General features: G+C 44.0%; 1 protein-coding gene across 2 annotated transcripts in view; it reads left to right on the top strand.

Annotated features, from left to right (window-relative positions):
• OSTF1 (osteoclast stimulating factor 1) overlaps positions 1 to 25,663 on the top strand; it is a 54,506-nt gene that overhangs the window by 20,081 nt on the left and 8,762 nt on the right. For both annotated transcript variants that reach the window (XM_047699593.1, XM_047699594.1), the window contains exons 2-8: positions 4,337 to 4,383; positions 13,041 to 13,091; positions 16,196 to 16,259; positions 17,955 to 18,008; positions 19,703 to 19,810; positions 20,937 to 20,986; positions 24,535 to 24,613. In XM_047699593.1, coding sequence (XP_047555549.1) covers positions 4,337 to 4,383; positions 13,041 to 13,091; positions 16,196 to 16,259; positions 17,955 to 18,008; positions 19,703 to 19,810; positions 20,937 to 20,986; positions 24,535 to 24,613 — 453 coding nt within the window. The remainder of the gene's footprint in view (positions 1 to 4,336; positions 4,384 to 13,040; positions 13,092 to 16,195; positions 16,260 to 17,954; positions 18,009 to 19,702; positions 19,811 to 20,936; positions 20,987 to 24,534; positions 24,614 to 25,663) is intronic.

Below are 25,663 nucleotides of genomic sequence, written 5' to 3' on the forward strand. Positions count from 1 at the left end.
CCACCCAGGCGTCCTCTTTTATTTAATTTTTAATTTTTTAAAAGATTATTTACTTGAGAGAGGGTGCAGAAGAGAGTGAGTGAGCAGGAGTGGGGGGGGGAGCGGGGGAAGGAGAAGCAGACTCCCCTCTGAGCAGGGAGCCCCTGCAGGACTCGATCCCATGACCCTGTCATCATGACCTGAGCCAAAGGCAGATGATTAACCGACTGAGCCACCGAGGCACCCCCTGTCATGGCTCTTTTAAATGAAGTCCTTCTAAAATGTGTTGGGCCTTCACATTTCTTTAAGCAGAATGTAAACGAAATGGTCAATCTGTCGCAGATCACTAGGTTTGGGTATTTCGAATGGTCATTCCTTTTGCTGTTGATGGTATGTCCACTCGTTATAATAAGCGGTCCTTTGTCAATGCTGTCCTCGCGGCTCACTCTGCAGGCTTCTCTACCCTGTCACCAGCAGAGGATACACTAGACTGGAAACCGTATGTTTGAGTTTTTACATCCCAGGTCCTTCCAAGTGCAGTACCAGGGCCGCGGGAGCCATATGTGTACATATCTGTTGGCAGACTTCAGACACAGAAGAGTCTCGTACCCTTTGCCGGCACAGGGTCCTGTCCCAGAGCCCCTTCCTGCTCTCTGCCTTGCTTGCTGAGGACTAGGATTCCTTTACTGTCGCCGGGGTCAGCCTTCCGGTGTTTGGCTGCTGGCTCGCGCTCTCAGCCCTGCTCTGCCGGGCCAGGGTGGGGTTGAGGGGAAAGGGAAGGGTGTGGCCGACTAGGTGAGGGGCCCGCAAAGGGAAAAGCCAGCAGGCCCAGCTGCCGCAGGAGGAAAAGGGGAATCTGCCTATCTTGTTGACGTCAGGAGGCCAGTCCTCCTGAAGCTCCGAAGACCATTCACTGGAGATTCCCTGAAAACATTGGACAAAAGACTGGGTCTCTTCCCAGTCTCCATTCAGGGTGAATTCCAGGGTGATGTCAGGTGATGCGTACGGTCGTCTCAGTTCCACGTTCTCCTTGTCGCGTCTCCAGGCTTCCATGAGAAAATGGTCAAGGTGGAGGGTGCCGGGAGAAGGCATCTAGATGATTGAGCCTCCCCGCCCACCCAGGAACACCGTGATTTTACATTTCTGAATCTGCCTTCTTTACATATATTTGCAGTCGATCAGTGCTTGCTCTTGGTGATTCGTGATGTTTACGAATACTTTTTTAGATGTCTGCCAGGACATTATGATAGAAACCTAGAGTACCCTGATTCCTTCCCTTCACGGCTCTGTGTGAACCCCTGCCCCCACAGAATAGTTAAATTAAATATGATGTAAAAATGCTCAGTGAATGATCTCCTATTGATTATTACTCTCTTGAGAGACCATCCAGGGTTGGTAGACTGTAATCATGAAAGTCATCTGTTTTTCATCTGTATGAGGCTCTTTCCTATCCTCTGGCTGTTTCTTTGGCGTTCTTCCATTTCTGTTTGAGTCAGGGTTGAGAACTGAATAAATTAAGGCCCAGAACTTTTATAATTTAAGGATTAAGGGAGTCTCACGAGGCTAATGTTCCAACATTAGTCAATAAATAGGATAGTGGAGGTGAGAGTGTTTTCCACAGCTTCGCACAGAGAACGTTCCCTTGTGTAATGGCCTAAAAGAGTGGCATGATGTTCAATGTGTAGTATAAGTCAGAATGTAAATAAATCTCCCACTTCCTTTTAGCTGTGAACATTTTAAGTTGGACAGTCACAAAAGATACAGTTATAAAAATCGGCTTAGACACACTCCCAAATATTTATTTATTTTAAAGGATTATTTATTTATTTGAGAGAGATAGGGAGGGAGACAGAAAGAGAAGGAGCAGGGGGAGGGACAGAAGCAGATTCCCCACTGAGCAGGGAGCCCAGTGCCGGGGCTCAATCCCGGGACCCTGGGATCATGACCTGAGCTGAAGGCAGACATTAACAGACTGAGCCACCCAGGCAACCCAAGTATGTTTTTTCATGTTCTTTAAGTTGTATTGAATTTTATCTAAGTTCATTAAGTTCCTATAGGATCTGGTTTCCACAGTTAGCCATACATAGCCCATCTCATTGCTGCCATTCCCTCAAAGCAACAAGAAAGTTCTGTCATTATTGATTTTGGTCACCAGGATCTGCTTCCTCGTGTAACTTCTCTTTGGGAAGTTTGAAGTAATCCAGATAACGGATCTCCCCTCTCGGAGAGATAGTCAGGTCAGCAGCTGTCTGTGCTGGCAGCTCTTCCTTCTTTTTGGTGTTTCCTTTCTCAGGGCTGTGGCGTGTGTAAAAAACATACTCCAGAAGAAAAGAGGTTTCACATTTGCTTCTGCCTGTTTACCTTCCTCCTAGAAGAGCAGGGAAGGAGTGGCACTAGAACTCAGATCGCAAAAATCATGTTTTTTTGCAAACACGCTAAGTAAGTCACAAGGATCCCCACATCCCCCAAACCCCACCGCCTGCCATGAAAGTATCTGTTTTTATTGATTATAAAAGTAATACGTGCTGAACATAATATAAACAGTATTTGTAAAGTAGAAGGTTCCCCGTAGTGCTGTTTTTTGAGGAGTATATGTGCGTGTGTATTGTCAACAGGAATGGAATGGTACTTGGCATACTGTCCTGTAGCCGCTTTTTTTCCACTGAATACCTTGCAGGATCTTCTCTACGTCAGGGCATTCTTAGGATAAGTCAGAGTTGATTTGCATAATCCCGCTCAGTGGACATTATGGTCATTTCCTGTTTTCTAATATTCTTTTTTTTTTCTTTTAAGATTTTATTTATTTACTTATTTGTAAGGCAGAGATCACAAGTAGGCAGAGAGGCAGGCAGAGAGAGAGATGAGAAGCAGGCTCCCTGCTGAGAGAGCCTGATGCGGGACTCGATCCCAGGACCCTGGGATCATGACCTGAGCAGAAGGCAGAGGCTTTAACCCACTGAGCCACCCAGGCACCCTTTCTAATATTCTAAACATACTTGGTTCCATATGTAGCCACCAGCCACGTGTGGCAGTTTAACTTAATTAAAGTCAAATAATGTTTAAAAATCAGTTTGCAGTCAGACTTGCCACATTTCAAGTGCCCAGTAGCTGTACATGGCTAGCTAGCACCGAGGAGGAACTTCCCCAGCGTGGGGTGAGGTTATATTGGACAGTGCTGTTCTAAACTGCTGGTTTTCAGATTTTTTTTTTTCAAGTACATGTTTCCATTCCTTTATTCATCCATTCAACAAATGATTCTTGAGTGCCTCCTATGTGCCAGGCGCCGTGCTTGGTACGTGGATGTCTCACTCACAGAACATAAATACCTGTCCTCATAATGCTTAACTTTCTACCAGCAAAAGGTTTTGAGTGTTCACTCCCAATGTATCCTTTTATGTTGTTCTAAAGATTTTATTTATTTATTTGACAGAGAGAGAGAGAGAGAGACACGGCGAGAGAGGGAACACAAACAGGGGGAGTGGGAGAGGGAGAAGCAGGCTTCCCGCTGAGCAGGGAGCCTGATGCAGGGCTCGATCCCAGGACCTTGGGAGCATGACCTGAGCTGAGATGCTTAAGGACTGAGCCCCCCAGATGCCCTCTCTCTCTCTTTTTTTCCTATATGTAGGCTTTTTCCTACAGTTTGAATTTGTTCTTTTATTTACATACTCATTTACTAAGCATTTATGAAGTTCTTACTGTATGCTAGTGGATGCCAGGAAATTGAACAGGTCAGGGTTCCGGCTCTCAAATGAGTCAGGCCAGCAAAGCATTTATTCTAATGCAAGGTGTTATGGAAACGCAAGAAAGGGGCATATAATGAGAGAGCTTGTTCACGAGAATGAAGGACAGCTTTCACGACCACCTCTTTGCTGAGTTACTTCACTCTGTTTTGGGACTTAATGGAATCGCGTATTTCTCCAACAGATGACCGTGTTTCTCCATGGTATTTTCTTTTGAAAAATATAAAATTCTAAATCATCAGTTTAAGGATATTAAACCACTGTTGACTGTCACATTAAATACCTCTTTATGTTAATCGCTTACCTTTCGATTTTTAAACTTAGATCTTAGGGTTGGAAGGGTTCTGTATAGGACAGAAATGAAGTCCAAATAATTTTGTAGCTCCTGTTTGAGAAGGGGAAACAAATTCATCCCCAGAGATGTGTGTTGTTTCATGCCTTCCTTTAATACATATTTACAAAATATCTTCTATGCAGAAAAAAGCATTTAATTCCAAAATAAATTTCTCACATGGGCTTTTAATTAGGGAATTCTGAAGACTATAATGGATAGTATTATTTAGAGTAAACTCAAAATGAAAGATTTGATCATGTGTTGTTTATTCCCTCTCTTTTAGGGCAAGTTAAAGTGTTCAGAGCTCTTTATACGTTTGAACCCAGAACTGTAAGTATTCAATCTTTAACCTCAAAATTGTCATAAAAACTTAAGGTGATTTCGTTTAGATACTTCCTCTGGCCTAAATGGCCTGTCTTTTCTCTGATAGACGTAAATGATTCACAGGAATGGATGGTCAGTCACTTCCCAGGTGGTCCAGAGGTGTGAGAGCTAAATCCCTTGGGTTGACCTGAAAGTGTTCCCCACCTTGAGGTCATGTAGTCGATACTATTTTGCCTTTTCCCCTAGGGTCACATCACTCACTTTAAAAATCACCAAGTGACCCACATGTAAAGCACATGACCTTGTCTTAGTCATCCTTCCCGTGAATCTCAACGCTGACCTTCCTCTTCTTCCTGTTGACCCTCTACCTCAGCCCACCTCATAATGGTACCTTTAACCAACTATCTAAAACAATTTTTTCTGTTTTTGCTCTTTCTGGTGTTCATCCATCCATCCACCCATCCATCCTTGGTTTAGTGAGCACTTACTATGTGCCAGACCCTGGCCCAGGCCTTGGGGACAGTGCCACGTCAATAGAAAGGGTGGCCCCATGGAGCTCCCCTCCCAGTGGGGGGAGACAGACAGTAAGAAGACAAATGAACATGGCTGTCAAGGTCTGATCAGTGCGATGAAGAAAAATACAGAGGGTATGGGGCCAAAAGGTTCATGGAGAAAAGAGTTCTTTTCAGCAGGGTGTTTTTGGGGATGAGCTTTCTATAAAGGTGACGTTCGCGTGGAGACCTGAGGGAAGTGAGAGAGCCATGGGAACAGCAAGGAGCATCTTTGGTGGGTTCTAGAAACAACAGGGAGGACAGCAGCTTAGAAAGTTGCGCATAAAGAAGAGGGAGGTAGGAGATGGGTTCAGAGAGCCTGGGAGGAGAGAGAGGGCAGATCACGTAGGGGCTTCGTTGGGGAGGATGGACGGTTTTGAGTCCAGGGTTGATCAGACAAGTTTTAGAAGAGCCACTCTCCTGCGGTGTGGGAAACTATCCAGCAGAGTGAGAGTGGGAGCAGAATGTCCAGATAGTTAGGAGGCAGAGGAGAGAGACTGAGCAAGGAAACCCACCCTCTCTACTTCCCCTTCCTACTCACTAGAGATGGGAGCCTTCATGCTGGGGGCAGCTAGCTTGCCGCTGGCTTTGTCTGGTTTTCCCCCGGACCCTGACCTCCCCAGAGCTGAGCATCTCAGAAGGTAACACAGAACCAGATGGTGCCAAGCGTTGGCTCATTGCCATCAGGAGGCAGCCGGCCCTCAAATTCCAGATCTCTGTGACCATCTGTGTCCTTATCAGCCAACCTGCAGAATTTGGCTATGAGCGGGGAATGGGATCGATATTTGAAGCAGGGAGTACACTAATACGGGATGTGCTCATGCTCCGATGAATCCTCCTGAGACTTAATAAACAAAGTGTTCCTGGACCAAGAAAGGGGTGGGGTGGTAGAGGTAGATCTCAGGTTTTCATTCTTATTACTGGGACGTTCCAGTGGCATCTGGCCTGTGTTGGAGGAGGCGGTCATGAACGGGCCGCATGTCAGCTGGCCACGGCTACAGAGCAAAGTCCTGCAGGCTCTGTAGCTTAACGGACAAAAATTTTTCTTAGAGGTTTGGAAGCAAAGAGTCACATGGAGGTGTGGACAGGGTTGGTTTCTTCCAGAGCCTCTCTCTGTGGCTTGTAGATGACTGTGTTCTCCTGGTGTCCCCAAGTGGGTCGTTTTTCCTCTGTGCTTGTCAGTTTCCCAGTCTGCTCTTAAAAGGGCATCAGTCCTATATGGGTTAGGGTTCACTTGAATGACCTCATACTAATTTAATTACCTCTTTAAAGAGTCTGTCTCCAAATACTCTCAACATCCTGAGGTACTAAGGGTTAGGACTTCACCATATGAATTGGGCGGGGGGTGGGGCACAAAAAGGTAAGGAAGTATGAGCCCCAGAAGTTGTTGTCTTTGTGTTTGTCCCTTGCTCACAGGAAGGCTGTCATTTCATGCATCTCGTTGTCCTGATTGATGGTTTCCTAGGTTGCAAGCCCCCTGAGGCTGATGGAAGTGGGGGCTGGGGTGTGCGCATCAGCTGCCCTCCTGGGCTGGTCAGTGAATAAATACTAGATCATTCTCTAAAGCCTCCCTCACTCTAGGAAGGGACCTGCATGTGCTCAGTTTGAGACCAGACATGAGTCCTGACTCTCCTCCCAATATCCTGTTGGTCATCACCTTTGTCCTTTCCTCGCTGACCTCCTCCTCCTTTGGTTCTCTTGTGCTTTTTCTTGCTTCTGGCCCAAGGACTCCAGCTTCTCTCCATTCCATCCGCATTCTTCTTCCTGATTGATTTTCCTAAAATGTAGCTTTGCTCCCATTATCTGCTTCACCTCTTTATTTGACTTAGGATAGAGTCCCCTAGACTCCAGCGTGTTTCTAGCCCTGCAGTCCTCTGCTCCTTTCCCTTCTTAGACCATTCTAGTCTGGATTTGATGCACAGCAGAACCCATCTCTGAACCCTTTCTAGACTCATAGTATTGCCCCTCTCTAGGCTCTAATAACATACTTCCTTTTCCATAAAGACTCTCTGATTAACCCAGCCAAGAGCGGGCATTTACACTTGGCATTTTTGTCCAGCTCCCCATAACACGTGTCTGGGTCTGGGGCAGAACACAGGACTGTTCAGAGCTGGCCGTAGGTTTTAGGACCCACTCTGCCTCTTTAGCATCTGTGTGACCTGGGAAATTTGGTAATTCCCTAACCTTTGCACCACCGTGCTCCTCTGTCAAGTGAGAATAATAATAATCTCACGGGGTTTTAATGCAAGTAGGTGAGAGTAATGTGTGAAGCTGCTGTTACTGTTAGGAGAGGTAGTGGTTGCTGTCTTTATACATTTAGCTAATAGTTTTGGTGGGTTGACATATTGATTATTTTAATTCACCTCCAGTTCTGCTGCAGGATGGAATTCTCTACTACTTTTTTTTTTTAATCTTCATTATTGGGGCTCCCGCATGGCTTAGTAGGTTAAGCATCTGCCTTCGGCTCAGGGCATGATCCCAGGGTCTTGGGATTGAGCCCCACGACTGGCTCCCTGCGCAGTGGGGGAGTCTGCTCTTCTCTCTCTCCCTCTGCCCTTCCCTCCTGTTCTTGCTCGCACTCTCTGTTTCTGTCTCTCAAATAAATAAAAAAATCTTTAAAAAAAAAATCTTTGTTATTATTGAATGTGCAGAAGGAAAAAGGTATTTAATTCACGAGGGTTTTTGAAGAGTCCATATTTAAAATGTTTTGGTTTTTTTTTAATATCCCTGGTCCCAGGGATCCTCAGCTGTGGCGCAGGCTGCTTGCTAATCCATCCGGGATGTACTGTGTGCTCAGTAATGAGTATCCTGCGCCTGCTGCCCCCACAGTCTGCCCTTTCCCACCTCCCCTTGATGCAGATGTTAAAGGGGATGTGGCTGGCCGGGCAAGGAGCCAGCTCCCGGCCTTCCTTGCTGCTGAAGTGCCTGTGCTAGACCAGTTACTCGGTATTTTGAATGTCATCCCAGTGCTAGTTTAGTTTTACATTCTTTTTCTGAGTAAGGAGTTCTGTTGGACGATGCGGGAAGCTCAGTTTGTCTGTCTCTCCCATCTCCCCCAGTAGCCACCCCTGGCAGGATGGATGCAGAGCTGGCCTTCTCAGAGTCACTGGGACCAGGCAAGATGCAAGGGCTGAGCTGGCTTCTGTGGGACACTTGCTGACAAGTGTGGCACCCCAGGAAGACCTGGGTCCAGCTTTTAGCTGCTCTTCTCTCCTCAGGGGATAGGGCTGGCAATGACACTGGGCAGTTTGTCACTTCTGGTTCTTCCTGCCAACCCATTTCTGTTCAGTCTTGCTTGAAGGGAGGGGAGTCCTGGCGCCACCCATACATGTTTGGTTCTTAATTCTTGCTCAACCCCCCATCCAGTAAAGTCTCATACAGAGATCTGGCTGGACTGGATAGACCAGTGTCAAGATGCACCAGGAGAAAGGGAACAGCATTTTCTGTGTGTTGGTGGTGTATTGGGAAAAGGGAAAGCAGCAGGACCCCACTCTGTCGTGTCACGTTTTCTGGGCTTCACTAGGTTTATCACACTCTATGGAGAGGCAGGAACCCTAGAATGGGACTGCAAAGGCTGAAGCAGGAGCCCAGCCCTGCCACTTCTGTGGTGGCACACTGTGTGGTTTGTGGCAAGTTCTTCAACACCCCTCTGAGCCTGGTTATGAAATGGAGATGATACCCGTTTTTCAGCCCTGCCCTAATTAATGGGTCATCATGAGGATTAAACGAGGTTAAGCATGCTTTGCAAGTGTAAGGGGTTGCTGTTGGTTCTGTTGTACTGCATCACGTAGGGATGGGAGTAGCGGCAAACCACCACCTTTTAACCTGGTCTTGATAGTGTGATGACCAGTAATGGCTATACATGACCCTCCCATAAGAAAGCATAGGTGCTGGTGAAGATTCCAGACTCTAACTGTCGTGGTTCAAGTCTAGTGTCTACCGTATAACTGCTCTATGGCCTTGGATAAGCTTCTCATCTACAGGGTGATGATAAGAGTAACACCCACCTCATGGGGTTGCTGGTGAGGATTAAATGTGTTAATATTTGTACATGTCCAGGCTAGTGCCTGGCACTTTGTAGTCCTATAAAATGGTAAATAAAAACATCCACAGAAAATTTGATTTGTAAAAATATTTTTATCAGTTCTTGGGGTTCCAGGTTGACACATCTGAAAAGTTTCATAAGGATGTTATAGTCTCTAAAATTTTTCATAAAATATATTTTTTCATAAACCAACCAAACGAATGCCTTGGGAATTACATGTCACCAAGAATATATGAAACAGGAATGAGAATATATATTACCAAGTTTGTACTCATCGCTCTTAACATTCCAGTGGCCAACAATTTGCTTGTCCTGATACCTTGTGGTTCTTCAAGGAGAGGGGAAAAGAGGAATGTGGTTGAAACCAAAGAACAGTCTAGAAATATAGTGCTTGCTTGATTGTGTCGCTGTTTTCCCATTTCTGCTCCGTGAATATAATGCCAGGAGTTTAAAAGTAGACCCTCATCAAATCATTTACATTAAGTGCCCTACAGGCGGTTTCTTAATGGAAAGTGTGAATATTGTAGGTAAAATCTATTTAAGTTCTAAAATCATGATAATGACCTTATTGTCTATATAGCTAGCAACAGTGTGAAGAATTTGGTGGCTAGTTTAGGAAAAACTGCCCCTGGTTCCTTTGGAAGAAGCTATTTTATGGGCAGTAGCACTGTCCGTCTGGGAGCTATTGATTAAAAAGAAAATAAACTGTCCATTCTCCTTTCTTAGGGTTGAAAAATAGTGAGACCTTTTTCTCCCCTGACTGAAACCGACAGCCGTTGTCCTTCCCTCAGCTGAAAAAAAAAGTCTCACCTAATAGGTGGCTTGTGGCAGGCACCAGTGTTTGAACAACAGCCATTATTTTAAAAACCAAAGCAGCACTGAGAAATATCGAAATGACGGTGCCGAGTGACATTTTCCAAATGATGCGTTTTACCAAACTGTAAAGGACGAGAATTACTTAAAAGACAATAAGAATTGTAACTGTTCTGAGTTTTTTATTGCCTCTAAATTTATTTTATTTTTTATTGCCATTTGAAAAATTGAGGTAAAAATTCACATAACATAAAATTCACCGTTTTGAAGGGAACAGTTCAGTGTCATTTAGTAAATTTACAGTGTTGTACAACCCCCACCTCTATCCAGTTCCAAAACATTTTCATCTTCCTGAAAGAAAACCCTATGCCCATTAAGCACTTACGGTCCATTGTTCCGGGTTTTTTGTTTTTGTTTTTTTGTTTTTTGTTTTGTTTTAATGAGAAGGACTCATCACAGGGTTTTTTGTGTGTGTGTGTGCTTTTTTGAACCTGTTTGTTCGGTTCCTTTTCAGAACACATCTTTTTTAGTTCAAGGGTGAATGAACTTACTACGTGTTGAAATTTAGGCGAACTTGACTTGTGGTTTTAAAAGGAGGCCAACACCATAAGTAGATCTTTTAACTTCCGTGAAAGCCCCTTGCTAGACATAAGTGGCAAGGTTAGGTCTTGGAGAGGGACGGGGTAAGATGTGCTTTGGATGACTCCAGGACCAGAAAGATCTCTTCAAGACGTTGCACTCTTTCGAAACTCTGGGAAACTCAGAGTCCCTCCAGAAAAATGCCAAGCTTACACATGTATTCTGTTTTCCTTACTTCTTTACATTCTCCTCATTCTCTCCTCCTAACCCGTATTGTCATCTCAAGGAGACGCAGTCAAAAGGTGTTGAAATTGCCAGCGAAGGTGGTCCCTCCTATTACAGGGATGGCCACTGAGTCCAGCTGGGGTGCTGGGTGGGCAGTGTGAACCCTTTATGGCCTCACTGGGAGTGATCCAGTTTGCAGCAGGGAAATATTAAAAAAAAAGTAGTACGTTTCCCTAGTCACTTTCTATATCTATCATACATTGGTAGTCTGTTGATCATAGATCCTCAGAATATGATAGAAAAGGATTAGGGGGCTTTACTTTTTTTGCCCTAAATGTCTATTTCTTTTCTTTCTTTCTTTTTTTTTTTTAAAGATTTTATTTATTTATTTGACAGACAGATCACAAGTAGGCAAAGAGGCAGGCAGAGAGAGAGGAAGGGAAGCAGGCTCCCCGCTGAGCAGAGAGCCCAATGTGGGGCTCGATCCCAGGCCCTGGGATCATGACCTGGGCCAAAGGCAGAGGCTTTAACCCACTGAGCCACCCAGGTGCCCCATGTCTATTTCTAATAATCTTAAAAATCTATGTCATTGAGTCAACACAGGCTCAATTAATTTTGCATAGCTTGTGCTATGTGTTAAGTCTGGATTCAGTAAATGCAACAAATACTTCAGGAGTATTTGTTTTAGTTCCTTTTAAAGGAACTAGGCAGGGCGCCTGGGTGGTTCAGTGGGTTAAGCATCTGCCTTCGGCCCAGGTCATGATCTCAAGGGTCATGGGATCGAGTCCCACATCAGGCTCCTTACTCATCAGGGAGTCTGCTTCTCCTTCTGTCTCTGTTCCTCTCACTGCTCATTTTCTCTCTCTCTCAAATAAATAAATAAAATCTTTAAAAAAATAAAGGAACTCAGCAATTTTTTAGTATCATTAATTACCATTTGGTAATTTTTATATGTGAATGCATAATGTGCCTGAGTATTTATGTGTGTGGTTGGTTTCAGCATGGTGTAGCTGATATAGTCTTCATTTATATTCAGGAGGAGATAGTTATAATAATACAGATCAGCTTAGAAACTAAATAAATTAGTAGTTCAGAGTCATATTTGCCACCGTGGTGTGTAACAGAGAGGAGATAAACAAATGGAAAAATCAGTCGATGAAATTATTTGTTTGAGTTTTATTTGTATGGAACAATAACTATAATCAGAACTATCAAAGCCTGTTTAAAAAATATTTTTCCAACCCAAATTATGAAAGTAACACATGCTCATGATAGAAAATTTGGAAAAATTTTTCTACATATTTCATATTTCATACATAATTGTGATCTTATCCTACATCAAATTCTGTGCTCCACATTCTTCATTCAACATGACAACGTGACTATTTCCCAGTATCTGAAACTTGATCCTAATAGGCAAGGTCCTATGTACTTACAGAGTCATGCTGGTAAGCGTTAATGTCGTGATAGAAAAAAGATGCTTATTAAAGCACGTGGCTGTATTCAGGGCATTTGCAGGACAAGCTGGAGTGCATGTTGTCTGTGTGGTCAGCTAAGCCCTGAGAGCTGCTTACGGTATGGACCGACCAAGTTACTGCTTCCTGTTTTCCCCACTCTTTAGCCTTATTAATGGTTGAATAACATATTAACTATTCTTATATAGGAAATGTTCATTCTCTCTGAGCATGAAAAGATAGGATAGTTGTTTTCTCAAAATAAGCAGGTAGCAGATATTGATCTGAAAGTGTATTTAAGGGGCGCCTGGGTGGCTCAGAGGGTTAAAGCCTTTGCCTTCAGCTCAGGTCATGATCCCAGGGTCCTGGGATCGAGCCCCGTATCGTCCTGGGATTGAGCCCCGTATCGTCCTGGGATTGAGCCCCGTATCGAGCCCGGTATCAGGCTCTCTGCTCAGCGGGGAGCCTGCCCCCCGCCCCCGCCTCTCTGCCTGCTTGTGATCTGTCAAATAAATAAATAAAATCTTAAAAAAAAAATGAAAGTGTATTTAAAGATTGAACCTAATCTCTTAGATAAGAGCCAAGCTCCTGACTATTTTGCCTGGTTTTAAATTCTAGACATTTATCCTCTTAGGAAAAAATGTGTATCACCTTTTAGACTTTTTATGAGAAGAGTTTTATTAATTCTTTATTTTGATAGAAAATGCCTTGCTTTCATTGTGAAAGAATATAAGATGTGTGCGTAGGGGGAATCTTATATGTCATGTATGCAATTCTTTGAAGTTCATCACAGGAAAAATTCAGCTTTCTGTACATATGTTAGTTTGTCAGTGATGTTTCGTTAAGTGGTCTGTGTGCAGATTTAAGTATCTAAAACCACATTGTCTGTAAGGTACTTTAGTATTTGAAATTCATGTAATTATTAGCATTGTCATTATGTTCTAATTCGTGAAAAATCACATGAAGTCAAACTGTGTATATATTTTTTTCTTTCAGCCAGATGAGTTGTACTTTGAGGAAGGTGATATTATCTACATTACTGACATGGTAAGCCCAGCTAATATTTTGTAATAACTACATATGAACTAAAGATACATAAGACTATTTTGTGTAGCTGTAATATTGTACAGCATTTAAATGTTTTTTTGTATAGAAATACGTATGCCCGGGTTTGTTCATTTTAGCACAATTTGTAATAATAGCATAAAATTAGAGGTAGCCCTTATGTCTACCTGTAGGAAGATAGTTGAATAAGCTTTGAAATACCCATAAACAGAGTTTTATGAATTTATAAAAAAGAATGAGCAATATCCAAATGCTATTATGGAGTAATTTAAGTGAAAAAACTCAAGCTAAAAAAAAAAAAAAAGGTGAACAATATGCCTTATTTACCTAAGAGAGGTGATATGTATAACTGTTTTCTTCAGTTTAAAACAAAAGGTCAAAGGAGGAATCATCGAGTAAAATTTAAAAAAATAGTTTCTTCTATGTGAGGGAAGGCAAATAGGGTAGAGGAAATTTGGAATATAGCCTTTTTAAAAAAATCACACCTTGTTTTGGAGATCTGACTTTGGAGTCACATAAACTTTTGCATAGTTATGAAATGAAATGGTAAAAAAGCAATCCTTGAAATTTAAAAGCAGAATGAATCAAATGAAGTTAGTTATACCCCGGGGAATTGGCATAACCACACAGAAAGGAACTGTTCCAAGTGAACTTAAAACCCAGCAGTTCCAGGAAACATCTCCAGTAGGATGAACATGAAGGACAAAAAGGACTGGCAGGAAGAATCACTATACCCTGGTTTCAGTCATGGTCCTCTAGCAGAAGCATTGGCGTTTCTGTGCTGAGATTGCTGCATTGTATTGTGGTTGAGAGCAAATGAGTCATTAGGTCAGTGATACTGACGCGGGGATTTTCAGCTGGCAGGAAAAGGTACACAGATGTAAGATCAAGGAGGTTAAACGAAAACCCCGTAGCTCTGCATCTGTATGGCAAGTACGTTGTACTTCATCTACAATAAAATAAAAATGGGTCTGCTCTGTCCTTTGTAAAGGCCTAGGAAAAAAAAATGACCAGTCTAATAATAATATGTTATTTTGCCTTCAAAGGAACAAAGCTCTGTTGAGAAATACCTGTGACCAGGTTGGGGGCAGCCGAGGTACAAGTGAAAACACTTGTTATTAGAATGCAGGGAAGCTGGGGCGCCTGGGTGGCTCAGTTGGTTAAGCGGCTGCCTTCGGCTCGGGTCATGATCCCGGGGTCCTGGGATCGAGCCCCACATTGGGCTCCCTGCTCGGTGGGATTCTTCTCCCTCTCTCTCTGCCTGCTGCTCTGCCTACTTGTGCGTGCACTCTCTCTCTCTCTGGTCAAATAAATAAAATCTTAAAAATATAAAATTCAATTAAATTAAAAACAGAAAGTAGGAAAGCCTCCAAAACAAGGGTCACAGTAGAAGGGCAGGAATGAAGTCGAAGAGGCTGCCACTAGTCAAAGATAGGACAATTCGAGCAGTTAAATAGGGCAGCAGTCCCCTAGAATTGAAGCACATTTACGGTGTTTAAATCCATGAGCTGTCAATGATACTTCCAAAAACCCAAGCATCCTTCTTAACCCTGAGCAGATCTAGGGAACCGATGTTTTATTCCATTCAGTTAGGGAAAATCATGAGCATTGATTCTGCCTTTTCTCTATGAACTTCATCTCTGGGTAACCTGAGACTTGATGAGGGAAAATTGTTCTTTAAAGAGATACTCTGATTGTTTAAGTGGGAAAGGAGTGATAGAATGTTACCATTTTGCAGCTCCCAGGAAATTATGGACCCAGCTGGTGCTCTTCTGTGGCTAACTTACCTTACAAAAAGAGAGACCACAAGACATTATGTATCTCTTGATGGAAGAAATCGATACTACCTATAAAATAGTCTTGCCCAGAAAACTGAATCTGAATCTAATTAAGCCTCTAGAGCTAACAACCAATTTATAGGCAATAGGGGGAACAAAGGAACACATTTTTGGTAAGACAGAGAGGGAACAGGCAAAATCCAGACTGTTTGAAACTCAGTGGACCAAATAAACTGGTTCCTTCCACAAGTGTATAATCAAGGAATGAAAAAAAAAAAAAAGAAGAAACCTGTATACTAAAAGGGACCAAAGAGACAAATCAATCCATCATGTTGAATGGCCCTTACTTGAATTCTAAATTGTGGGACAACTGGAAGAGTTGAATATTGATCTAGAAATTTGATGATATTAAGGAATTATTGAAATAAATTTTAAGCGATGATAATGGTTTTCTGTCTTTGGAAAAAAATCATCTTTCAGAAATAGGTACTGAAATATGTACAGGTGAGCTAATACAATGTCTGCCGTTTATTTCAAAATAATCCAAAGGGGAGGGAGGTTGTGGGTTCGATATAGGAAACAGTTGGCCCAGGAGTGAATAATTTATGCAGGTGGGAGCTGAGTTTATGTAGGTCCATTATCTTGTTCTTCCTACCTTGTATAGGTCTGAATTTTTCTAAAATAAAGTTTCCCTCCAAATGAAACTAAAATAAAGACTTGTTTAGGAAAAAAAAAAAATCTTCCAGCTACAAGAAATTAGACTCTGGACAAAAAAATTCTATGGGTAGTTTAGCTGTAATTGTTTTCTTCCCTTTCCCATGATCTCTGATGTGTGTGGTTGTTGAGGGTCTGTGATGAAGTGTATTGTGTGTGTCGCAGGCCGATGAGGGTACATTTGTACTTTAATGAGAGCGGGAACAGGCATCCGTAACTAGGGGGTGAGGAAACTTCAAGTGACCGGGGCCGATGGACATTCTGTAGGGCAGGGCAGACCATGAGCCAGATGGGGTTTTTTGTTTTTTGGTTTTTTTTTGTTTGGTTTTGGTTGTTTGTTTTAAAGATTTTATTTACTTATTTATTAGAGAGAGAATGAGGCGGGGGGGGGGGTGCGGAGAGGGAGAGGGAAAAGCAGGCTTCCTGCTGAACAAGGAGCCTGATATGGGGCTTGATCCCAGGATCCTGGGATCATGGCCGGAGCCAAAGGCAGATGCTTAACTGACTGAGCCACCCAAGCGCCCCAAGCCAGATGGTTTTAAAAGTGATTGAATATAAATTTGGTGCCACTTAATCTAACTCTTCTTTCACTAGAGTGATACCAATTGGTGGAAAGGCACGTCCAAAGGCAGGACTGGACTCATCCCAAGCAACTATGGTAAGCTTCGCTGGGTTGGTTGGTTATTACTTTGTTTCTACTCTGTGGACTTTCAGTGTTGCACTTCCTAAAGCCTTTCTGCTTGCTGCCCTAGCTGAGAAATCAATGGAGTCATTGCCAGGATAGGACATTTTGTACTCCATGAAGCTCTCCTTAATAAAAGGGGGAATGGGCACTGGAGGCACTTGAACTTGACTCTTTGGCTTAAGAAAGTGCATTGTCGCACTCTCAGTAGAACCCCAGGTTTCCAAGGAAGTGCTTCTGGCTTTCCTTTATCTAGTTCTTAGCATGGTGTTTTTCGTTTTTTTCCCTTTTCCTTTGCTGTTAAACCAAATCTCAGGTGGTTTCTTAGCCTAGCCCTTTCTCTGGTGACGGAGTGACCTTGCCTTTTTCATTCATGTCTGAGGCGGTTGTGTTTACTAGGTGGGTGTCCAGGCTGTGTGAGGAGCTTGGGGAGTGAGAGGCAGCCTCTGCCTTGAAGACACTATCAGTTGGAAGGGGGGCAAACAAAGTACTTCTGCAGAAAATGGCAAAGTAGAGTAAAAAGAGCACAGAATGGGTAAACAGGGTTTTAATCCTTTTTCTTCCACTTCTTAATAACAAGGGGCTTTAGCCAAGGCCCTTCTCCGCTGACTCTGCGACTATTCCCCACTGTGTCATGAAAGGTTTGATTTCAGTCACTTCCAAGATTCCTTTTGACTTCAGCATGGGATGAGTCTCGAGACCAGTGGAGCTGGCTGGCGTCAGGCCCAGTTCCAAGCACTGGCACAGGACTTAGAATATTTCAAGGAAGAGACTGTTGGAAAGTTCGTGGGGAGCGAAGAGGGTGAGGGGAAGGAGAGGTAGGGAGGGCCCCACGGAGGGTCCCTGTTTGCCCTGGTCTAAAGGTGATACCATTCTGGGTTAAAAAAAGACTTGGAACATTTCTACTCTCCTCCAACCTTTGCGCTCCATTTCCAGCAAGTCACAGACAGTGAGCATGTAAAATGCTCCCCCGTGTTGCTTTGCACCTCCAGTAGCCAAGGCCATGTCCTGTTTTAGCTCTTTATGGCGGGAGGGCGCGGGTCTGATGTCTGTTTTGGACCGCAGTCTGCATGTGCTCACTCCTGCTGATCGTGGGACAGCAGAGAATTCTACACCTTCCTCAGAGGCAGGTAGGGATGCTGCTTGCCCTTTGTAAATACGGGAAGTGAACTCTTTCCTCCTCATGCGTGCCCCCCACGTGCACACACACAAGGGAAACAATTATTTTCGGCCGTCTTCCAAGTTGGGTGTTTTTACAGAATGTACAAATGAACATCGAATGTTTTCCTTCGCATTTCTGTGGCTCCGTTTAGGACAGACTTGGGTGTGCTGGTTTGCAGGCTGTGATCTGTTTGCTTTTGCTTATCCTTGCAGTTCATTACCGCGCGTGGCTTCGTTTATACGCCAGCTCCTTGCCATGGTGTTGCCTTACTGCTCAGTTTGGTTTCCTTTGCAAATAATTCAGCTTCTTTTAAAGCAGGAAGCATCCGTTTGATTTTCTGCTGTTTTTTGTTTTTGTTTTTTTTTTTAAATCCACACCCAAAGGGCTGCCATGTGGTGAAAGGCCCTGGCACTCCGGGAGCCGGGGGGCTGTGAAGTGGCTTTAGTGAGTCATGAGTCATCAGGGTGGCACTCTCAATGTTGCCTTTGCTCTTTCTGTTTTCAATCTAGTGGCTGAGCAGGCAGAATCCATTGACAATCCATTGCACGAAGCTGCAAAAAGAGGTAGGTGTGACCGTTTTTGATTGAGATACACAGTAGAGCAAAACACAGATTTTTAATTATATCATCTGATGACTTCCGACTGGTTTATACACCCGTGTCGCCAACACCCAGAGCAAGATCTAGAGCACTTGTGTCATCCTAAAATGTTCCCATTCCAGTTAACCCCCATGTCCTCCAGAGGCGATCTCTGTTCTGCCTTCTAGCACCCTCGAGAGAGAAAATGTGATTAATTTTTTTTTTAATTTCCTTGAGTAAGCCCTCCACCCCCGTGTGGGGCTCGAACTCACAACCCCGAGATCAAGCATCCCATTCTCTACCAACTGAGCTGGCGGGGTGCCCCTGTGATTTTAATTTTTAAAATGTCAGCCGCCAAACACTTTTGAGTCCTTTATTTAGTCTGTGCTCAGTGGCAGGTGGAAAGGCATTGCCTGTGACTCCCGGAGCCCAGAGTCTGGCCGGGGTGCCCTGTGTGTAACAGATCATTACAAGATGATGTCAGAAGAAAAGCAGTTGAAGTATGTTTAAGTTAAGCAGGTTATAGAGGCCACAGTGAGTAACCGGAGGGCAGGGGGGTGGAGATTTCTTGTGGGCGTTAGCATTTAGGAGAGTGTTGTTGTAGTGCCTGTGTGTGGGATGAAGTTGAGGTTGGGGAGGGAGGGAGCAACAGGGATGGGCCTTGGTCCCATACATCTGTGGTTTCCTCCTCCAAACCCTGAGATATTCGGCAATGCCTGGAGACATTTTGACTGTAGACTTGGGGATGCTCCTGGCACCTTTTGGGTAGTAGATGCTGGGGACATTGCTGAACTTGCTATGGGGTACTGGTTAGCCTCACAGCAAGGAATTCTGCAGCCCCGCCATTGATAGGGCTGCTGTTGAGAAACCCTGCCATAGACAAGGGGAGTTGTTAATAAGTCCTCAGGGCGCTCTCTTCCATTCTATTCCAGATCTTTCTGATTTTTTAAAAATGATTTTATTTATTTATTTGAGTGAGAGAGAGAGAGAGAGCATTAGAGGGGAGAAGGTCAGAGGGAGAAGCAGACTCCCTGTGGAGCTGGGAGTCCAATGTAGGACTTGATCCCAGGACTCTGGGATCATGACCTGAGCCGAAGGCGGTTGCTTAACCAACTGAGTCACCAGGTACCCCAGATCTTTTTGAAATGTGAATGTACAAAAGGAAATCATTGGTTTAGAATGGTGCATATGTTATAGAACTGCAAAAATGACATTTAAAAAATCATTAGTACCTGAAATGAATATTACACTCTTTGTTAAATAACTGGAATTTAAATAAGCCCATAGAGACCCCGGGGAGTTCTCCTGCCTTTTCTGTCCAAGGGGTAGAAAGACAGTGTCCGTGAACCAGGAAGCAGGCTCTTACCGGACACTGAATCTGCTGGCACCTTGACTCCGGGCGTCTCAGAACAGTGACAAATAATTTGTGCTGTTTAAGCCCTTCCGACCCTCCCCCTACCCCACCCCCAAGTCATTGTCAATGCTTTTCATTAATAAACTGGAAGCGAAAATGTACCATAATTAATGCATTGTGGGTTGGGTCTTAATTTCAGACTTGCTGACGAATCCATTGTAGATGGGAATTTGTGGAGGATGAAATTGATTTTGAAGCAAAGCAAAACAAAACAAAACAAAAAAACCCTTTTTCTCATGTTTTTGTCAATGTGAAATTTTTTCAGGCAACTTGAGCTGGTTGAGAGAGTGTTTGGACAACAGAGTCGGCGTTAATGGCTTAGACAAGGCTGGAAGCACCGCCCTCTACTGGGCCTGCCACGGGGGCCATAAAGGTACTAGCTTGTGTGTGCTGTCCTCACCGTCCACGCTACCAAAACCGTGCACCATAGAGAGGAGACGGATTTCCAGAAACGAAAAAACAATCAATTCTTTTCAAGTCCTTTAGAACTTCGGCCAAAAAGCCTTGTTCCTGGAAGGTCTGGGAAGCAGTAGGTAGAATGCTCACTGCATGGACCTCCCTCACTGGAAAGCCTGGAAACTTCCTTTCCTCTCCCGGGCTTGGAAAGGCTACAGGAAAACAATAGTCATGTAAAAACAAACCCCACGATCTGATCTTACAGAAGAAAGGGGCAACAGGGATTCCTCTGTCTCAGTTTCTCCCAAGATACACTTTCTTGATTTACATTTTAAGTTGAATGCACGCTGTTAGATGTAGGGGAAGGATGGCATTTGCTTAAGTTAGTGATCAAGTTGGTAACCTTCTCAGTTACAATCGGTAATATGACAAGTGGAATTTCTACATCTGTTTCAACCTGACCCACACCCATTTACCTCTCCCTACAACATACACACAAAACAAACACAACAACCAGAAACAAAGCATCCAGCAGATTAAATAGCAGAGCCAAAGGAGAAGTTTCTGGCTGTTTCCCAAAAGGAAGCCAATCTTATTTTAGCTAATAAACACAGATTAGTTAAATGAATATTAAGTAGCACAGCAAATGTAGAGATATTTCTACAGTGGTTGCTGTGTCAAAATGCAGAAGCCAGATTATCTGAAAACAACTTTTCCCTAGATAATTCTCCTTTTTAAGTTCTTAAGTCCTGTACTTCCATACATTTAAACAATTTTGTTTTACAGATGTTCTTGAAGATTCTTCTAAAGAATCCTCTCTTTTAAAACTATTATGCCTAGCCTTATCAGCCTTTTCCTTTTCATTCTTTTTTTTTTTTTTTCTTATTTATTTATTTGACAGAGAGAGAGATCACAAGTAGGCAGAGGCAGGCAGAGAGAGAGGAGGAAGCAGGCTCCCCGCCGAGCAGAGAGCCCGATGCGGGGTTCGATCCCAGGACTCTGGGATCATGACCTGAGCCGAAGGCAGAGGCTTTAACCCACTGAGCCACCCAGGCGCCCCTTCCTTTTCATTCTTAAAAAATATCTCTCCTTTTTAATTTCAGATGTAGTGGAAGTGCTGTTTACTCAACCAAACGTTGAACTGAACCAACAGGTAAGATCGTTTACATGGAAGTCGGTGGTCATAACACACCTACCTTGTTCTCGGCTGCTTGTGGGTGGCTTATGGGCGGCTTATGGGCGTGCAAAGGCCTGTCTTGGTGCCTTGAACTGACCTCTTCTCATTTCATATCTTCCATATGCTTTTTTTTTTTTTTAAAGATTTTTATTTATTTATTTGACAGAGAGAGACATAGCGAGAGAGAGCACAAGCAGGGGGAGTGGGAAATGGAGAGGGAGAAGCAGGCTTCCCGCTGAGCAGGGATCCCAATCCAGGGCTTGAACCCAGGACCCTGGGATCATGACCTGAGCTGAAGGCAGACACTTAACAACAGAGCGCCCTTCTTTCATACACTTTTTAATCAAAACACTATAAACACGTAGTTAAAAAATTACTATTGTCCTGAAGTCCACATTGTTTAAGCCCAAAATGTGTACCGTACTCCATCCTTCCCACTCACTCCTTCTGGCTGTTAGCGCTTTCCTCTTGCCTTCATGTTACTAAGGAAGATGCCTATAGAGCTGTCCCCTAAGTCAATATCTTCATAATGTTCTGGTGTCCTGTCTGAAGGCTTCAGCTTCTCCCTGACCCCACTCTGATCTGCCAGCTCCCAACCTTTGCTCCTCTGGTCATCTGCCAAGTATCCTATAGAGTTTCTGGTATGTTACTCTGTAGAGTAACATTGTAATGCTTACAAGTATTATGGCTAAATATTGCTCACTGTTTGTGTCATTTCTGTTTCCGGCCTTCCTTTTATTTAGCTGCTTTTTAGTTTTTGTATCTCACTGGAGACTTCCACACTGTTTCATGTTCTCTTGACATGCTTTTCCAAAGTGTGTAAGATAACGCCCCCGGCCCCACCCCGCCCGGGAATGGTACTGGTACCTCCCGACGTCCTCGTCCTCATTCTCTCCTCGTCCTCATTCTCTGATCTGAGCAGCGTGGTCTCTGCTGCCCTTTGCTGTCTTCCTGCGAAACCTTTCCTTCACCTCCCTCCTGTGATATGCCTTCACCTGTCTGCATCCCGCGTCTGTCCTCCTATTGTTGAAGAACCTCTTCAAGCAGATTGCTAAGAAAGGGGTCCAAGGGATTGATTTGGCTGAGAGAATTCCAGGTTGAAAATGATTTCCCTTGGAATTTTGCAGGCAGGCCTCTAGGGTACTCAGTTTTTAGGATTGCTTTCGAGAGGTTTGATACCATTTTGATTCCCATTCTTCTGCATGTGGTCTGCTTTTTCGCTCACCCAGAATTGTCCCTCTGTCCGTGGTGGTCTGAAATTTTACCATGATGTGGGTCTTTTCCCAGTAACAGTGGTGGACTCTTTCAGCCTGGAAAAAAAATTTTTTTTTTTTTTTTTTTATTTGACAGAGAGAGAGAGATCACAAGCAGGCAGAGAGGCAGGCAGAGAGGCAGGCAGAGGGAGAGAGGGGAGGAAGCACGTTCCCCGCGGAGCAGAGAGCCCGACGCGGGGCTCGATCCCAGGACCCTGGGATCATGACCTGAGCCGAAGGCAGAGGCTTTAACCCACTGAGTCACCCAGGCGCCCCTAGCCTGGAAAAATATTGTCTGGTGTTTCTTTTCTAGTTTTTACTGATCATTGTCTTTGTTCTTTGGTTCTGGAATGCGTGTTCGTAATGAGGTAGGACTTCTTAACGTTGAGGCTCCAGTTATTTTAGTTTTTCTCAGAGATCTTCTTACCTTTGTGTTTTATCTTGGTTACCTCTTTAATTCCTTTCTGTCCTGTGTAAGTTTTCTGTTGCTGTGTAACAAAACACCACAGACTCAGCAGCTTAAAATGACACCCATTTGCCTTATACTCTCTGTAGATAGACCGGAATTCTGGGCGTGGCACAGCTGGGTTCTCTGCACAGGGTCTCAGGGGCCAGAATCAAGGGATTAGTTGGACTGGGTTCTCCTCTGGAGCTCAGTTCCTGTTCCAGGCTCACTCAGGTTTGCCAGGAGGATTGAGTTTCTTGCGCCCGTAGTGCTCTGGTCCTTAGCTTTCAGTTTCTTGCGCCCGAAGTGTCTGTGGCCTTCTCCACAGACATTGTGCAACATGGCCGTTTGCTTTCTTCTTGAAGGCCAGTAGGAGATTGTGTCTCTGATGCTCCCCCTTTGGAAAAGTGCTCACCTGATTAGGCCAGGCCCACTCGGTATAATATCCCTTTTGATGAAGTCAGCATCAGCCGATTAGAAACCTAATTAGGGGAGTGATATCCAGTTGTATTCCTTAGTCTCACCCATACTCAAGGTGGAGGGATTCTTCAGAGGGTGGATCCCAGGAAGCAGGGACCTTAGGCACCGTCTTAGAATTCTGCCCACTAAGAGCTTTTTCTTTTACTCTGATTATTATTTTTAAGTAGCATTTTTTTGTTCCATTATGCTCTTTCATGTTATATCTCAGATCTATGAATTAGAGCTTTTTAAAACATTTTCTGCCATTCACTGTACTTTGTCTTTTTCCCCTGAGTTCCATTAATTTTGGTTTGATATTTTCTCAAATAATGGAGGCTTTGCTAGTACCTAGTATTCCCAAATACCTACTGTCTGAAGTGTGATAGATGCCTGCTCACGGGGCTTCTCTGTAGGGCGACGTAAGATCTTGTCTGTTCGCTGGGTGATACCCAGATGTCAGCATGAATACCCTCTTCCTCCTCTGCATGTGGGGCTGTTGAGCTCCACTGGAGAACTGTCCTGCAGCCTCCTGCCTGGGGGTAGATGCTAGACCGTGCACTCTGGGGCAGCTTACTGCTCAGCTTGTCGGTTTCAAGCTTAGCCACTGCTTTTAGGTCCTGGCCTCATTGCCACCTTACCTTGTACCTCTAGGTCCCATGGGCTTGGAAATGATCTGGTTAATTTCTTGACAGGGTAAGTCTGCCATCTGCACGGGGTCACCTGACAGCAAGGAGTGAGGAGGGTGATCTAATTACTTCCATAAACACTTTCACCCAGTCCTCTTGTTTTCACTCCCATGCCTCTTGCCCGCTCCAGCGTCTCCGGGCATCTCCAGTTGCTAATTCATGTAGGGTTTCTGCAGGGACAGATCTGCTTGCTTCCTCCTGGTGTCTCCTTCTGCGGGCACCTGCAGGTTGCCTGGTGTTCTGCCCGGTCGGTTTCTGCTCCTCCAGCCCATCCCCTCCCCCCACATGACTTTTTTGTCGTCTTGTGACTCTTCTTTCTCTCTCTGGAATTTTATATGATTTTGCGACTTGTTCTTGTTGTAGGTTTACTCAGGGTGAACCTGAATTCATGCACATTTTCTTTTCTTTTCTCTTTTTTTTTTTTTTTTTAAAGATTTCATTTATTTATTTGACAGACAGAGATCACAAGTAGGCAGAGAAGCAGGCAGAGAGAGAGGGAGGAAGCAGTCCTCTCGCCGAGCAGAGAGCCCAACATGGGGCTCGATCCCAGGACCTTGAGATCACGACCTGAGCCGAATGCAGAGGCTTTAACCCACTAAGACACCCAGGTGCCCCTCATGCACATTTTCAATCCACACTCTATTTTTAAAATGCTGCTTTCTCTCTTTCACTTCACTGTAGAACAAGTTGGGAGACACAGCCTTACACGCTGCCGCCTGGAAGGGTTATGCAGATATTGTCCAGCTGCTTCTGGAAAAAGGTAAAGGGTGTGCCCAGTTTATCCAGCCTTCACGTACCCTGGAAAAATAGGCTACATTCAGTTATATTATTTGAGATAGTAGGAAGAATAATAGGCTCTGTGTTTTGAAACTGGGATTTTAACTTTCACTCTGTCTGTAGAACAGGGTTGTTAACAATAAGATGAAATTACAATATTGAGGTGATTTGTGTGAAGCTTTTAGTATTAAATTGAAAATTTGGTAAGCTTTAAGGTTACATATATTACTTTCAGGACTTGTTTATTGTCTATTTCTGCAGGATTAAAGGGTCTTAGAAGAAAGGTGTGTGTGTGTGTGTGCCTGTGTGCGTGCGTGCGCAGAGAAGATTCTATCTCTGAAGGCTGTGTGGGTAAAGTTGCTGAGGTCTCTGTTCACACAGGAAAGTCTTGATAGATAAGAAAGCAAGCTGGAGCTATAACGTCCAGCTTTGAGCTGAGCAAATGCTAGACGGACGAAGAATGAGAAGATACCTCGATTCCCTATTTCTCTACCAGTCAGAAGGGACAGTGAAATTATGGGCTGACCATCCATCTGTCCATCCACTTGTCCCGCACATATTCATTATAACAGTTTCAGAGGGCCAGGCATACCCCCCCCCACCATGCTGTACCCTGGTCCAGAAGGCTATAAGTTGCTTGAATTCCAAGGTGTCCTATAGATGGCGCTGTCATTAGGGCTCCTCGGAGCAATGTTGTGGGATATATGAGGGAAAATGTTAACTGGTTTAAAGTGTGTTGGTGATGTAAACCTCAGGTGTAAAAAAGATCAGCGTGAGGACCACTATAGCGCCCCCTTAAGGTTATGCCTAGAACTGCGCCCTCTGTGCCTCTGCCACTAAGCTGGGAAAATGAGCCTCATCTGAACTAAGATGTGCTGCATGTGTAAAATGCACGTCGAATGTCAAAGACTTGGTGAAAAAAAGATGTAAAGCATCAGAATCATTTTTATGTTGGTTCTATGATAGACCAGTCACCTTTTGGATATACCGGGTTAAAGAAAATGTATTACGAAAACGAATTCCTCTTTTTTGA

The sequence above is a fragment of the Lutra lutra genome, chromosome 13 (assembly GCF_902655055.1).
Source record: "Lutra lutra chromosome 13, mLutLut1.2, whole genome shotgun sequence".
Lineage (NCBI taxonomy): Eukaryota > Metazoa > Chordata > Mammalia > Carnivora > Mustelidae > Lutra > Lutra lutra.